Source organism: Haliotis asinina, chromosome 16 (genome assembly GCF_037392515.1).
Source record: "Haliotis asinina isolate JCU_RB_2024 chromosome 16, JCU_Hal_asi_v2, whole genome shotgun sequence".
Taxonomy (NCBI): Eukaryota; Metazoa; Mollusca; class Gastropoda; order Lepetellida; family Haliotidae; genus Haliotis; species Haliotis asinina.
Window position 1 is genome coordinate 1,783,804 of NC_090295.1, and position 15,713 is coordinate 1,799,516.

At 38.8% G+C, this 15,713-nt stretch overlaps 1 protein-coding gene across 1 annotated transcript; it reads left to right on the forward strand.

Moving 5' to 3' along the window:
- Positions 1-501: 501 nt before the first annotated feature.
- On the forward strand, positions 502-8,923 carry LOC137268743 (P2X purinoceptor 7-like). The gene is made up of 4 exons (XM_067803327.1): positions 502-625; positions 792-940; positions 8,014-8,129; positions 8,563-8,923. Exons 1-4 carry the CDS (start codon positions 502-504, stop codon positions 8,921-8,923), a joined length of 750 nt encoding a protein of 249 aa, XP_067659428.1.
- The last annotated feature ends 6,790 nt before the right edge of the window (positions 8,924-15,713 follow it).

Here is a 15,713-nt window from a genome sequence, read left to right on the forward strand (position 1 = left end):
GGAAACGACAGAACCAAACATCCAAGGTTTCATGACCCTTCATTCTCATATTGTTACGGAAGAAAAACATTGAAACATACAAGTAACATATTACTCCGTGACAATCAGACATTCCATTGCAAATAACAGTTTTAAGAAAACGGACATTTCGTCCAACGGATTACACAAGAATTCATTCGACTTCATGAAGTACATGAACTACGCAAAGAAAAGAAACGTATAGGTAGTATTATTCCATGTCACTTTTCGAATTTGAATCATTGTTGTCTATGTAATCAGTATATCTATGATGAACGCTGTCAGCAAACATTTCCGAGTTTGAACCCATTGTCATGGAGGACAACTCGCCAAAACGCACCAAAATTTGTTTTCTTTAATAAATGCAATAAATCCTGAACGGGAACAAATCTATTCGTTTCCTTTCGCACGCACATTCCACGTATCATTACCACTAAAAGTTTCAATGCTCTTGCGACAGTTGACAATCTGAAATTTGGTATCATGCCTAGCTACACTGAGGCTCAGAGCAACAATGCGATTGGTCATTTGCAGGCTGGGAAGTCTCAGTCTGCGATTGCAAGGCAAGTCAGTACCACAGACTTTGGCATCGCCACCAGCAGCAAGGGTCAGCACGTGATCGCAGCAGATCAGGACGATCCCGTGTGACCACGCCCACTCAGGACAGGTTTGTTCACCACATCATCCTCCACAACATCGGTAGTGTCAGGACTCAAAACAATTTCTGATCAGACTGTGAGTAACCGCTTACGTGAGGCCGGTATTCATTCCAGGAGACCTTTGTGAGACCTTACACGTCAACATCGGCAACAACGCAGACAGTGGTGTCGCCAACATCTCCCATGGGCATTGCAGAGGTGGAGAACTGTTATCTTCAGTGATGAGTCATGTTACATGCTGTGACGCCCCGACGGAAGAGAACGTACGCTACGCTGCAAATTGTGTGCAGAATTGGTGGTGGAGTGTCATGGTTTGGGCTGCCATCACATACAGTGGCAGGACAGATCTCATTCAGGTCAAGAGCAATTCGACAGTTCGACGTTACCGTGATGAAATCATCAGGCCTCATGTGCTTCCTTTCATGAACTGCCAGAACGTCATATTTCAGCATGATAACGCCCGGCCGCATACAACCGAACCAGGGATTTCCTTGCCAAGAACAACGTGACCCTCAGCCACAGCCATTACCTGCTCTGCTTTTTGATAATTTTCAGCCATGCGTTTCCTTTTTTGAGCAGTATATTTCCAGCATTAGACTTCATTTGTTACTGATCACATAATTTAAATAATATAGACCTAGTACCAGTTATACACGACACGATTTACTGAAAAGAAACCTTCCACTGATTATTGCTGTAGTAGCCATACGGGTTGTGTTTATGTCGTGAGGGAATAACCTCATCGTGCAGTCTGCAATGTTATAGACTGCACAGGGAACTCTACACAACATGATGAACATAGTATAACAGTCTAAATATTGCTTAAAGCATTAGGAATGTTCAGTGACATTACACCAAACTGTTCTGTTATGACATCCCATATTTCCAAAACTGTCAAGAAGTGGTGAGTAATGAGTTCTTTTTTTCAGCTGGGCGGTTATTGATCAGGTCCGGACATGCTACGTGTCCGCTTTACTTAAAATATGCTGTTTTGTGTTACGGTTAATAAATTGCCGTGACAAAAGATATTGGGAATCCCCTTTGAAAATGGAAAATATAACACAGACAAGTCTAAAATATTCAATAATATATTGCGCTAACAATGACCAAGTTACGATGAAACACAATAAAGATTTCTAGTACATTGAGTCACAAATCTAAGGTAATGGGCAACAAATATCAAATATTAGCTCACCTGAGTCTTGGCATTTATAGTGAGACCTGATATGCTAAATGGAGCTTGTTTCCACAGAGAACAGTTAGGCATGAAGTCTCAATTTTTAATGTAGATTGTAGGTCAGATGTTTTGACAGACTCCCTTATAATTCCGAGTGTAAATCCATGTGTGATCATCAACACAGTTGGCCTTTATATATATACTGACACAGATTCTTGAACATTCCAGCAAAGGGTGACTGCATCATTATTCACTCAGGAGTTTCTCGACCGGTCTCGTGTTTACAACCATTCAATCAGAAAAGGAGTGCCGCTAGAATAGTGTTACCATTAAATGTATATGATGCGAAATGTGACTGATAATAACTATCACTTAATCCATGATTATGCAAATTAGAAAAAAAACACACCCTCGTAACATTTGTATATCCCAAACAAGGTTCCTGTCTGATGCAGGTAAGGAAAACGGAATACATGGTGATTGCCCAAGAGGCGTTCAGTCTGAGTTGACGCTTACCTACAAATTGTTGTAATGTCCAAGTAAACACAATCAGTTGATTTATGGGAAAGTAAACAGTAAATATGATATAAAACGTCAGTGCCAAAAAATACCCAGTTTAGTGATCACGTGGAACAGCTGAGAAACCAATATGAATGGACAAATGAAAATCAGTGATGACACCAGGTGTTCGAGTGTCCCGCCCAACCAGTGGCACCCTCCCATTCACCCACGCATACCAATGAAATCAAACACGCCACAAAACTGAAATATTGCAGGATGTTTTCTACAGATGTATCAGATGTCATATGAATGAAAATAAGATGTGTGTTGTTTCACCACATTGACCTTGAAGTCATTCTAGGGATGGTCATGTAATGTAATACATACAAAAAGTCCTTTGGTATCTAATTCCCATGGCATATAAAGGGAGTACAACGGGATGACTGATGCTCGTAACGTTAGCCTAGATGACACACTCCTATAAACGTATTCTATGTGTAAAAACAGACTAAATCATTTAAATGTGCTCTGGTATTTAACACATCGCTGTCTACAGCACAACAGATTCACCTAAATGAAAATAACTGTCGTTTTATCAACGCAATGTACTTGTTTGTTGAGTTTCACCAATACGATGAGCACCCATGACCTTATCTCCTGTGACATTTATCTGACTTCATGATAAACACCTAGAATGCCGTTCAAGATCGCACTAGATTCAATTTAAATCAGTCGCTAAATACGTTTAGACAGTTGTCTTCAGCAAAGGATTACTAAGTTTATTAACATAACAGACGGAAATATTTGAAAGTGATATCCTAAATTTGTGGATATGCTTTGAGGCCAGTGACATTTTGTTTTGTGTACAACATGGCAATTAAGTATTGCACATAAATTTAATAGTTTATGATTAGATACGCCGTCTGAAAATAATGTAATTCCACAAAATACCTCAGATGTGCAGAGAACATATTATGAATGTCGTGTATGGAGACAGAATTACAACTATAACACGACTATCAGTTTGGTGTGCACGTGATATGTCAGTTCCACCAATTCATTACAAAGCAGATGAACAGCAACCGAAGATGAACAAACACAAAGACGTTTAAAAAAACAAACCAAAACCCCCCGACCATAATAAAAAACACACCCTCCCCCCAAACAAGCAAACACCCCCCAAAAACCAACCAAACAAACAAAACCCCCAAAACAAAAAAAACAAAACAACAGAATCCAAAAACAAAAACACGTCAAAACAAACATCTAGAGGTAAGTCGTGAAAAACATTTACTAAAAACGTTGCAATGTCTGAAGAATTACGCGGACTTTCAACTTTGGTATAAACATGGGTACCGACCGAGTGAAATAGGGCAACATACAAAAGGAGTTTGTTTCTAAGAATTGACACGGAATAAAGCAGTTAAAAAGAAAGTAGGTTTTCACATGAAACTGAAATTGTTGAAAATTTGAGATCGACTACAGTGAGATACAGTCTTATATTATACATAGAATATTAATTTATATAAATCTTAACTCTGAATACACCCGCTTTGGGACGCATTTGTTTTGTGAACAAATCCATCGTCATCTGACGCTTTCACTTGTCACTTGCTTTCACTCATGTTCAAGCTGTTAGACAGTGCGTATGTGACGGCATGTTTCTTCGATTATCGTATAATGAAAGTTGGCAATTCAATCAATCTGATAAAAGAGTCTTGGTGAATTAAAGGAAACAATTAAAGGAAATAAAGTGACAATTCAGATGAAATGATTGTAAAGATCCTTCGGTACTAATCTCCCCTTCCTTTGCGCCGCTGTGGGAGCAATGCCAAAAGATGCGCTTGGCGTTGTGCAGATTGCGAGGATGTTGAAAGACAACAGTTAAAACGGTAAAAGAAGTTCATGGAAGAAAGCTTTGATAAACGATTCTATATCACTCTGTAATCATTGGAGAAAAGTCGAAGGCGTCAAGTGAATAATCGCCTCGCCAGCTTTAATCATGTTTTTGTAAAAGAAATTCGACGATTCTTTCTAGAAATTATTCCTAAAGCAAGTTCATGGTTTGAAATGAGATACGCATTTTATGCCAAAGAAAGGGGAAAGAGGTCTGTCTGTTGGCTTGTCTGTTGGTACAAACAGCAGAAAGTACAGTAGAAGTTAAATTATTTGCATATATTCTAAAGAATATAAATTGCCAATAAAAGAGACACGTAAATTAATCTTATGATTAGCGATGATTACCGATTTTTTGTATACGTACCGAGGATTAAATTCTGAACTGCCATCTAATGGTTTGACAAAATGTATGATTTCATCTTAAGAGAAGAATAAATGTCAAAATCCAGCCACCTCTTCTATGGCAATTGCACGACAGGAGAGGGAACAGAGTTGGGGAGGGTACTAAGGCTAATTAATATACATTTTCAGACAATTTTCGAATGATATAAATTGGTAGTGAAATCAACATCAATATATATGTGGTTAAGTTAAAATGCAGTTTAATTTTTGAGCAATTCAGTGACAAACATATAATTACATTTAAGCCACATGTACCTATATCAAAGGAAATGAGCGGGGTGTAATAGACCACTAAACATTTTCCGTCACACCCCACACCTGTTGTGTTTCTGAGATAAATGATGACTGAGGTCCCTAAAATTTTCAAACTTTACGACACTTGTTTGATGAAAAAACTTTTCAATGACTTTGTTTTCCTTCGCAAATACATCTAGAAAAGCGCTTCGCGCCTTCTGTAAGCAAAACTTGGGAATTATCCACACACTGAAATTCAAGTTGTAGATTGAATTAACCATTTATACCACTTTAGATCTTAGATTGAAAACATTCATATTCAAAAAGGAAATAATGTTGTCACCGAAGGCTTCAATTGCTACATAAGTGATGGATTTCTATTCATATTGACAGTGGATGGAAACTGATTACATAAACAGAGAGATGAGTCATCAGCTGTACGACATGTGCCAGCGGCTGTATACCTACACCGTGGTCTTGTCAGAGTAAACCAACTTTAACGCATCCGGCTGAAGTATAAAGGGCCTGTCATGGGAATATAAAATGCTTTGAGGGACCACTTGTAAATATTTTTTTTAATCTCGCTTGAGATTACTTAATGTGACAGGGTTTGTACCTTGGTTTATTCAGGGTCTTCAGACATGAACGTAGATGCTCATATCTTCAACCACTGGTACACTGGCATAACGTTGTCTTTAAAAATATGTCTAACCTCAATATATGAAACATAAGAATGCACTTATCCTCAGTCCGATCTTGTCAATGCATGAAGTAGAATCTATAAGGTAAATGCATGGGGTGTGTTACGAGAGAAAGAAATACTGCATAGTTGCGTCTCAGGGACTGCCTTTGTTGCTCGGGTCGATGGATCTGTGGACAGTATTCTCTTGAGTGGTATTTGCATCGATAATAATCATTTCTGCTGATGCAGCAGGGGAGGTGCAAACACAGTCATGTAAGGGATTTATTTACATCCAAGTTACATCGGATAATTGTCCGTATCGATCCAGCATAAACTGTGTCTGAAGAACCTTAAAGCTATCTGGAATTTCTTTGCACGGCATAGCGGTATTTGTAAACAAACATGTCAAAATAGAAATTTCTGTGAAATTAACAAACACACCCATAAAGTTGTCTAGGGAAAAAAGAAGATGTTTAGATGTTAATAAAATTTCGCAACAGAAATGTGAAGTTAACACAACTGCATGTTATTGTATATTCGTACTAACCAAAAATCGTCTTTCTGGTTGGCTAGCATGTATAAGGTATCATATCATGAGTGAAGGAATGACAAATAACATGAACAAAGGTTATTTCCAACTGAAAACAAAACAAATAAAACATACCAGCAACTCCTGTTTCTGACACAGCGATGTCAGAAAGTACCACTCCTTTCAATAGCACGTGAACCAAACGAATAAACGAATTCTGGAATAATCTTACTGCATTTTGTAGCGTCACACTGACCCAACATTTCACATACATGTTAATCTGTGATTCCTGTCTTCGTTATGTCATGGAAAATCCAAGCAGCTTAGATCGGTATAACCACTGTACAGTTTTGTACTAGTGTACAGTTTTGTACTAGCATACAGTGTTGTACTAGTGTACAGTGTTGTACTAGTGTACAGTGTTGTACTAGCATACAGTGTTGTACTAGTGTACAGTGTTGTACTATCATACAGTGTTGTACTAGCATACAGTGCTGTACTAGCATACAGTGCTGTACTAGCATACAGTGTTGTACTAGTGTACAGTGTTGTACTAGTGTACAGTGTTGTACTAGTGTACAGTGTTGTACTAGCATACAGTGTTGTACTAGCATACAGTGTTGTACTAGTGTACAGTGTTGTACTAGCGTACAGTGTTGTACTAGTGTACAGTGTTGTACTAGCATACAGTGTTGTACTAGCATACGGTGTTGTACTAGCATACAGTGTTTTACTAGTGTACAGTGTTGTACTAGTGTACAGTGTTGTACTAGCATACAGTGTTGTACTAGTGTACAGTGTTGTACTAGCATACAGTGTTGTACTAGCATACGGTGTTGTACTAGTGTACATCTGACTGAAGTATATTAAACAGCAAAAGAATGACAACTCTGACTTTTTGTCAAGTTTTTAAATAGAAGACTTAAACAGGAACAGTTATTTCAATGAGATTTCACCTTTACGAAACTTACATTTTCTTTACCGGTCAGTATATTAATCTAATTCAGATACTCAGCTACCTTAAGTCCAGGTTTGAAAACTCACTTCTTCCAAATGGTACACAACTGAAAATATTTTGTCAGAACTCCTTTAAAGGGGCACTGATGCGGAGCAATTTTTCTTTCGAGCCATCGTGTTTATTGCCGTGTTCGGCTGCTGGGTGGCCAGTTCTTGCTCTCTCGACCGTGTCAGACACCGGGACTAGGCAGCTGACCACCTTGGCAGACTTGTCACTCGAGCCGTCGCGACGGGGAAATGCCCTTTCTGGTATCTGAACGCTGATTGGTTCGTTACAACCTTATGTACTCAGACTGCAAACATGGAGAACAGTCAACATGGCTAGTTCACAGGACATCACATGCAGCTGCAAAAACACTTGTACTCGTGCGTCGAAGAGAGGATTATGTCCGTGTCGCACCGCCGGGAAACCATGCACGAGTTTATGCTTGATGGTGCCATGCATCAACAAGCCGGACTTGCAAGCCTCCGAAGCCGAGGATTGTCCACGGTGACCCCTTCATCATGGCACGAGATGTACGTAATATGTTGTTTTATATATATATAATTATTCCCTCACCAATAGGTACAAAGTGTTTATACACATACGCAGGGCTTCGTTTATTCCATGTCGAAAAGCATTATATAGGACATAATTAATTTATTGTCATTATTATGAACATGTCAGTTGAAATTCGATGACAACGCTGCCAATATCGTATTAGAACTCTCTTTTGTTTATAGTGTTTTTGAGTTTCTGAATGATCTTTGATAGTTTCATATGGAAGGAAGCATGCCATTATTTTATCTAACAAATGTCAATATAAGAATGAAGATTTTTATGGATATCAACTTCTTTATGAGAGAACACAACGTTTCGGAGTTAATGCTTACTCCTTCATCAATATGATATCAGGATGTGGATGGTGACATCGATCACACCCCTCTTCTCCTCAACCCCACCCAGAAGAGGAAGATGAAAGCAGAAGTCGTGTACGAAGAAGGCTTGAGGTGGACCAGGCTCCAGTGGAGGTAATGTTATTCATATGAATGCTCAGTTTATGTTCTTTGGTAATTAGTATTATTTATGTGTATTTACTGATAGTTTTCAAGCTGTACAAAACTGTGAACAGTATTGAAGTAGCACCTCTTCGTATTGCATTTATTAGGATAGGTAAGGAATTATAACTTACATATATTCACAGGCTGACAATACAGAGCTGATAAGACAAGAGCTGGGATCTACAGCAAGCTCACCAAAAGGCCCATCGGCACACCACCTGGCAGTCAAGGTACACTGACTTGAATATGAAGTATTGTTCACCCAAAAGATGTGTTAAAATGGACACTGGAACTCATGAATATGAAGTATTGTTCATTAAAAAGACGTGCTAAAATGGTTACTGGAACTCATGCCTGTTTTTTTTTCGCTTGTCTCTAATTCAACATCTCTATTCTATTCCAGGAATTTGCTGCGTCTTTGGTGTAGGTGTGGGAACTGCAGGCCCATGCCATCAGCACAAGAAAATAAGTGCTGCTGGCAGACTGGCTCTTCCAAGTGTGCAGTCGACGGCCCAAATTGTTTTACGGTCATCTCACCAGCAGTCCTAGACATTGCCATGGCACATTATAATGACATCTTTGTCCATGACCAAGAAAGGAACAATGCAGCATACAGACACCAGGCATACAGACAATTTACTCTCCAAAGATTTGGCCGACTGGGTCAGGGAAACCGGCGAGTGGTGCCATCATGTGTTGTCCTAGCAATACATAGGAGGTACCCAGATCCTACAGGTATCTACACAGGTTACAAAGAAATGTAAAAAAAAATAAACAGTTTTGTATATTGTAAAATGTTTTGTGTATAGTTTGTATATATTTGGAATTTGTTTTATATGTTGTATATATGCTGTCTTTATTTGTTTTATGAATCGATGTCTGAAAAATTATTTCGTTGAAAGTTGTTAATTTGTTTGTTTATCCTGGATTAGCGTGAAAACCGATAATGTTACAACAAGCTGATTAGCAGACAACAGACACACAAGTGACTGACAATAAACAGGATGTGACACACCTGTGTCACATATATCTCATGAGCAATTACTGACAATGAAGCTAGTCTCATAAATCTTACACACCTGTGTATATTCATTAAGAATGTTGCATATACCGTGTCACCTTTATTGGTGTAGTGTCAAAATTGTAATGATAGTAAAAACACAAGACAACACAGTTACATGGGTAGGGATGGATATATTTTCAGTATACACTGCACAACACATTGACACATTGTCATGTCTATTGACTATTCTATCACCCTGAACAAGAAGCATTTTATAAATGTACATTTGATGACCTAGAACAAGCATAAAAACAATCAATGAACCTATTTCAGTGTTGCATTATTACTCCAGGGAAGGTGGAAATATTCAATGTAAAAAGAGGGAGGTTTTTTTCATTTGTTTGGGGTTTTCTTTCTTTTTGTTAAAGGGAGCAATAGTAACAAACACTGTAGCAATGTTTACATACCAAATCGAGATGTACCTGGAGTATCAACGTGACCACAAACTGGAGTACTGAAATCAGGTTCAGGCGTCACAGGAAGCGGCGGAGTTCCCGATGTTGAGATGGACCAAGTCGCTTCACGATCATCAGTATCCCCCTTCGCTTGAACACTGAATAAATGTCATAAAAAAGTCAACAATAAGCATAATAAAACCTAGCCGAGAGCCGCGATGCGGTCTTATACAGTCAAGACGCGGCTCTCGGCTAAATAAAACCTGGACAATACAACTAGTAATCTCTTTTGGTCACAACTTACTACATGATAAAATCAAAAATCGTAATTCAGTTACTCGATATAGCATACAGCAAATCAATACATCATGTATTTCTTTCACGTGTGATTAATAGTTGGAAAACTTACTTGCTGCAATCGCAGAATTGGTCGTGAATATCAAGCAGATGCTTGATGACATCGCTCTTGCTTGATCCAGTGTTTTCCGTCAAGCTGTTGAATCGGTCAAAGTGAACTCCTAAGCAGATTCGAGACTGGTTCCTTCCTCCTGTATTCTTCGTTTGTTCGCTGATTCGGTAATACATGGTCGACCCATAGCCAGCGTAAAAGTAAATCCACTTCGCCAAGTGACAGGCTTTGTTTATACACCCGTGAGTTACCCCGCTTAGAGTTACTCGCGATAGGTGACGCTGCACTATTCGCGAAATAAGTGCGTTCACGAGTGGCGCCGCGGATGTCACGAACCAGTCAAGAATTCTGGGATATCATCCGGGCACTCACGGGGGGAAACAATATCAAAAGTTTACACCAGTCCACGGAAAAACCTGCGCGTTAGTGCCCCTTGCAGTGCTTTTGAGGAGATTTTTACAAGGTGGAAATAGGTGCTGTATAAATGACGTGTTTGATTCACATCAACACATATCGGTACACATGTCACCGGAGTCAACATGGGGCTGTGACCTTACCTACTGATCTACGAAACAACTCACAATGACATCAGAGTAAAGTTCGTGCTCAGACATCTTCCTTCTCATTAGGATGAAACAGCACTCACGCTTGAACAACACTACGATCAGTCATGCAGCGATTATGTAAGTCAAGCGTTGACAAAGAGAGTAGGTTGGCCGAATGATATACTCCTGTTATTCCAAGAGTAGTCCGTGTGTGTGGTTAACACAACAACCAGCGTTTTTGATACGACCATCACCATTAACTTCGAACCTTCTCGTAGTCACCTGGAAGTCAAACTTAATCAAAACACATACACAAAGGCAGATAATTCTAACGAAGTGCCGCTAAAAATAGTATTAGCACTGAACATTTATGATACGAAATGTGACCCATGATAACTATCACTTCAGACATAAAACAATTTGCAGAAAATACACCCTCGTAACAAAGGATATTGGTCAAAGAACTAAACGTAGTCGCCATGAGTTGGCTCTGTCTGAGGTTTCTGAAAATGTGAATGCAATGGAAGTTAAGGAAACGTTAACAGTGACTGTGACAAAAGAAACGATGTATAATACTAGCTCGATGTTGTCATTTTGTCAGAACAAAGCATGAAAACTCACTATAGTTTCGCAGATGGTTCCTTATTGGATTTGGGGTCTTAACTGAAATAGATGTTAACACAGATCTAATCAGAATCTGTCAACAGGAATACAAAACTATCATAAAGGGATCCAAAGTATTCCACTGTATTCTACATTATAAAGATTATCTCTTTAACTCAGACTTAAATGTATCCAATACATTCTAGCTTATAAGGAACATCTCCTTAATTACAGACTTGATACAGTGTTGACATGGGAACTCATGTGTATATGTGATAGTATTAGGCTGGCACGATTGATGGTGAACTTTCATGAACATGGGAGGCAAACAGATATACTTAGACGTTCTTTCAGTAACATATCAGTGTCATTGAAGACATGTAATTTGAACTTAACACCTATCAGACTATACGCCATAAACGAAATAAATTGATTTATGACTCGTGCACCCGAGTCCTGTCTCTCCCACATTATGTATTTAGGCATGTACGACACTTGTACACATGACATGTTTCTATGTCTGTGGGTTGCAAACACACTATATCCATTTTTCTCGGATGACTGGATCTGACTGACACTGGTGCAAACTCTTGTCAGTTTCAAGTCCTGCTTTGTACTTGGACGAATGACAGTTTCCAACCACGCAGTAGTTCACCATCTCTGATGAGATGATTTTTGACTGGATCGAACCCAAATTCAGAGAACATGCATTTACAAAACCCAACATCTCTAAATACATTCTTTATGGATAACAACTTCTTCTAGTGTATATGATTCTGTTTGACAACGGTATATGAATCCATACTGAAACGACGCATCAAGTACAAGAAATGAATTTGTTCTCCATAAAGAATCTTACTTTCTTGTGACTCGCCGTACTTCTAAGCACCAATGTATAGTATATGTCATGAATAAGTGATAATTATGTTTTAATTATGTTTGAGTTTTTGGTTGCATGTGACCTTTAACGAAGAACAAAGAAGAACAGCAGAACAAAGAACTGTGAAACAACTTGATAATTAGCAATTCCAGATTACCATTTCTTCCACTGAAGTGATGGAATATGGTTTGGTGATCCATGTAATTAGTTAATAGCACTTTTGTAAGTATATTTGTTAGGCATTTGAAGCCAATTTGGCTAAGGCTTATGTAAAGACCATAGGGGCAAATATGTCACTGTTTCGAATCTAACGTCAATGTCATGATTTGAAATGTTTACTTCATACGTAATGAGATGAGTTATTCTCAGTTACAGTGTTCATGATTTTTAGAAATAGATTAATGTAAAGTTATTACTTATGGAAAAACATGGTTCAAACAGAAATAGAGAGTTATTAAAAGCCTAAAATGAATGTCTACTCATACCAATATTTTGAATGTCAAACTTTACAGAGAAACAAAGAGTGAGTGAGTGAATTCTATTTTTACGCCACACTCAGCTATATGGCGGGTGTTGGTGATCTATAATGGCATTCGGGGATCTGTTCGTAGGTTTAGATAGTTGTGAATTCATTTATATAATCAAATCTATTTTATCATTTTATCTATAAGAAGATAGAAACAGATGTGATTTTCAGTAGACATTGGGGCTGACAAAGGAACACTGTACTTTCCATGTTGTGAATGTGGTGCTATTCTTCTCCTAAGGCTAATTATTAAGAATAAACATTTGTACAACAAACCTTCCAAGCATTTACATGTTGTGTCCATGAGAAATGGCCCCATATGTCATCCTTGCAATCACCTGCACACATCTGGGGGCGATACATGGCCGTATTTCCTAACAAAGGCGAATCTGTAAGTGTCAATGGAAGGGTCGTTAACGACAGACAAGACTGAGTCACCACCTGAGGCAAGCATTTCAGTTGTATTTGGTGACTATTCCCAATCATACAAGGCCATTGAACTGGTGTGATGTTACACTCTGCCTTCATTGGAAACAAACTGAAGTGGTGCCATTGTTTAATGATTCCTGGGGAAGTGTTTCCGATATACCGGAGTGACAATTCAGCATTATGAGAAGAAAGGAAAAGGTGTTTAGAAATAAGAGAAAAATAGTTGCCTTATTTTCTTCACAACCAACCGTCGAGACATAAACCCTCCATGCTATTTCGCACAAAAAACGTGTGTGTGAACTAATCCTTATGGAGGCAATACATATGCAACGCGGCATCTATTTCAAATCAAATAATTGAGTACCTACAGATGTACGCTGGTGATGATAACAAGCTGTTCAGGAACGGAGCGCCCCTTATATAAGAACCGTACGATATTTATAAGGGTTTATTGACATTCATCATTAACATAAAAGCAGAGCAAAAGCCAAAACCACGAAACCTTTATTAACTGGAAAATCCTTACTACCAAAGCCATTGCCAGTGTATCGTGAAAACAGTAGTTTCCCGTCCGTTCGTCCTTTAAGTAAAAAAATGTCATATTTAGTGATCATAGTGAAGGAAACATCGTTACCGATTATAGATTGCCACATTCCTATCAAATATTTATTTACAGGAATAAGTAAAATCCGTAGTTGTAAACATTTTGAAACGATACCTGATACCCGTAAAAATCTGGGTTAGAACTGGTCAACAGCAAACAATGCTTGTCATGGGAGCGACTAATGGGATCGAGGGTCACGCTCGCTGACTTGGTGGACGCACGCCATCGTGTCCGTGTTGTGTAGATCGATACGCTGATGCTGCTGACCCATGCATTGTCTTGGTCAGCCTCATTATTTACATACCGCTACCATACAATTGGAATATTGCCGAGTGCAGATTTAATCAACAAACCAACCAGGCAAGAAACAGTACATGGTTTGAGTTTTTGTCATAGCTGCTGGCGTTTATATAGTCACTCTCCTTTACTAAAGTAGGTGGATATATTGCTAAGTGCAGTTATCTCATTGACGAGGCGCCACAGTTACAGCAGCGTTGCCATAGTGTCAAGACTTCCTTCATCCTGAATCAAGTGTAATGGGGGGCAGATAATTTACATAACTAATGTCACCTCGGTACAAATTGCTCCCCACCCCCGATGTATGCAATAAGCTGAAAAGCATAGGCTTTGACTCTGTGAAATAAAACTGAGACACCAAATTTTGAATTCACCTGCGCGAACAATTTCATTTTGCTAACTACAGTTTCTGAGAAAACTTGTCATCGCTGAGAAGCGGGCTGACTGAAAGACTCTGTCCCAATGTGCCTTGCCCCAATTTGTGGCAGAGAAAAAACGCATTCCATTAGGGGGCTCATGAGTGTCATTTGTAATCTTCCAAGATGAATAATGTAACGATACATAACACAATAGCATTGGAAACTGACATTAGTTTTTACACTCAAGGGAAGAGGCTCTCGTGATGTTCATGTGAAAAAAACCCAATGGTCACAGTCTTGATAGAATACGTCTGGGTCTTTGGACGTGTACTCATGAATAGTTGATCACTGTCTTTCTACTAATAAACGAACTGTTTAAGGATTAGCCACAACACGTCTTTTCGACACAGTAAATACTGATTTTAATAGATTTGGATATTACAAAATACGTCTTATTTTCTCACATGGATCAGCTTGTTTGTCTGTACGTAAATCGAATCCGTTATAGGTCATTCTATGGTTGCTTTTCTCTTACTGGACGGCAATGATATTCGCACACATACTGATTGAAAACACAGGTCTCTGTTCATTTTTATTTTTCATTCAACTAATATTTGTTGAACGCGACCATTGGCACCTTGTCGGTTTTCAAACAGGGACGTTACTCTTTAGGTCTCGAGTTTGGGTCCATAGTAAATCGTGCATGTTCACCAATTATAAACATACTGCCAGACAGGTGGATTCGTGGGGACCATTACAAGAAGAGGACAAAGAACATTCTGTTGACATACCCTTCTTGACAAACAAATCTGGTAAACGTCACAATATTCCGCATCCCCTGCCCAATCAAGACACTCTGACATTTGAATCTGACTTGTTGAAATATCCATTGCCTCACTACAAAGGAAGTCTGGCTGCCTAGTCTGTCACCTGTCCATTAGATGTTCGCACTTATTAGTTCAATCGTGACGGTGTTCACCTTCGCACGTAATGGCCCAGCCCCAAAAAGACTTTTGTTACTCCTCGGGGAATACAAAACTAATTATAATTCAACAGATAAATACAGTTAACGTTCACACAGTCTCCTCATCAGCTTTGAGACGACAGAGTGTAACACCTACACAAGCCTTGTGCGGTTCTTTTCATCCTCGTTAGTCATTGAGTTGATCCCGAGTAGCTTAAAAATATCACATTCTCATGCAGATTCTAAAACTTGATCATTTTGTTATGTATGTATGTATGTAAATACATAACCGAATATCTCTTGGATTCTCAAAGCAATACAAAAAGAAGTATTAACCCGTTGCTATCCATCCTGAAGTGAACCGGTCTTGAACATCAACAGTAGCGTGTCTATCCTAATAGGATAAATAATTTAAGTGATAGATATCACACATCAACAACACATGGCTTTGATGTATCTGGAAAGAAACACGGCCAGTGC

Coding starts and splice junctions, on each gene's coding strand:
- LOC137268743 (XM_067803327.1), top strand. CDS start 502: ATGCCTAGCTACACTGAGGCTCAGAGCAACAATGCGATTGGTCATTTG. Junction 626..791: donor CATCGCCACCAGCAGCAAGG/GTCAGCACGTGA, acceptor TATTCATTCCAG/GAGACCTTTGTGAGACCTTA. Junction 8,130..8,562: donor TGGACCAGGCTCCAGTGGAG/GTAATGTTATTC, acceptor ATTCTATTCCAG/GAATTTGCTGCGTCTTTGGT.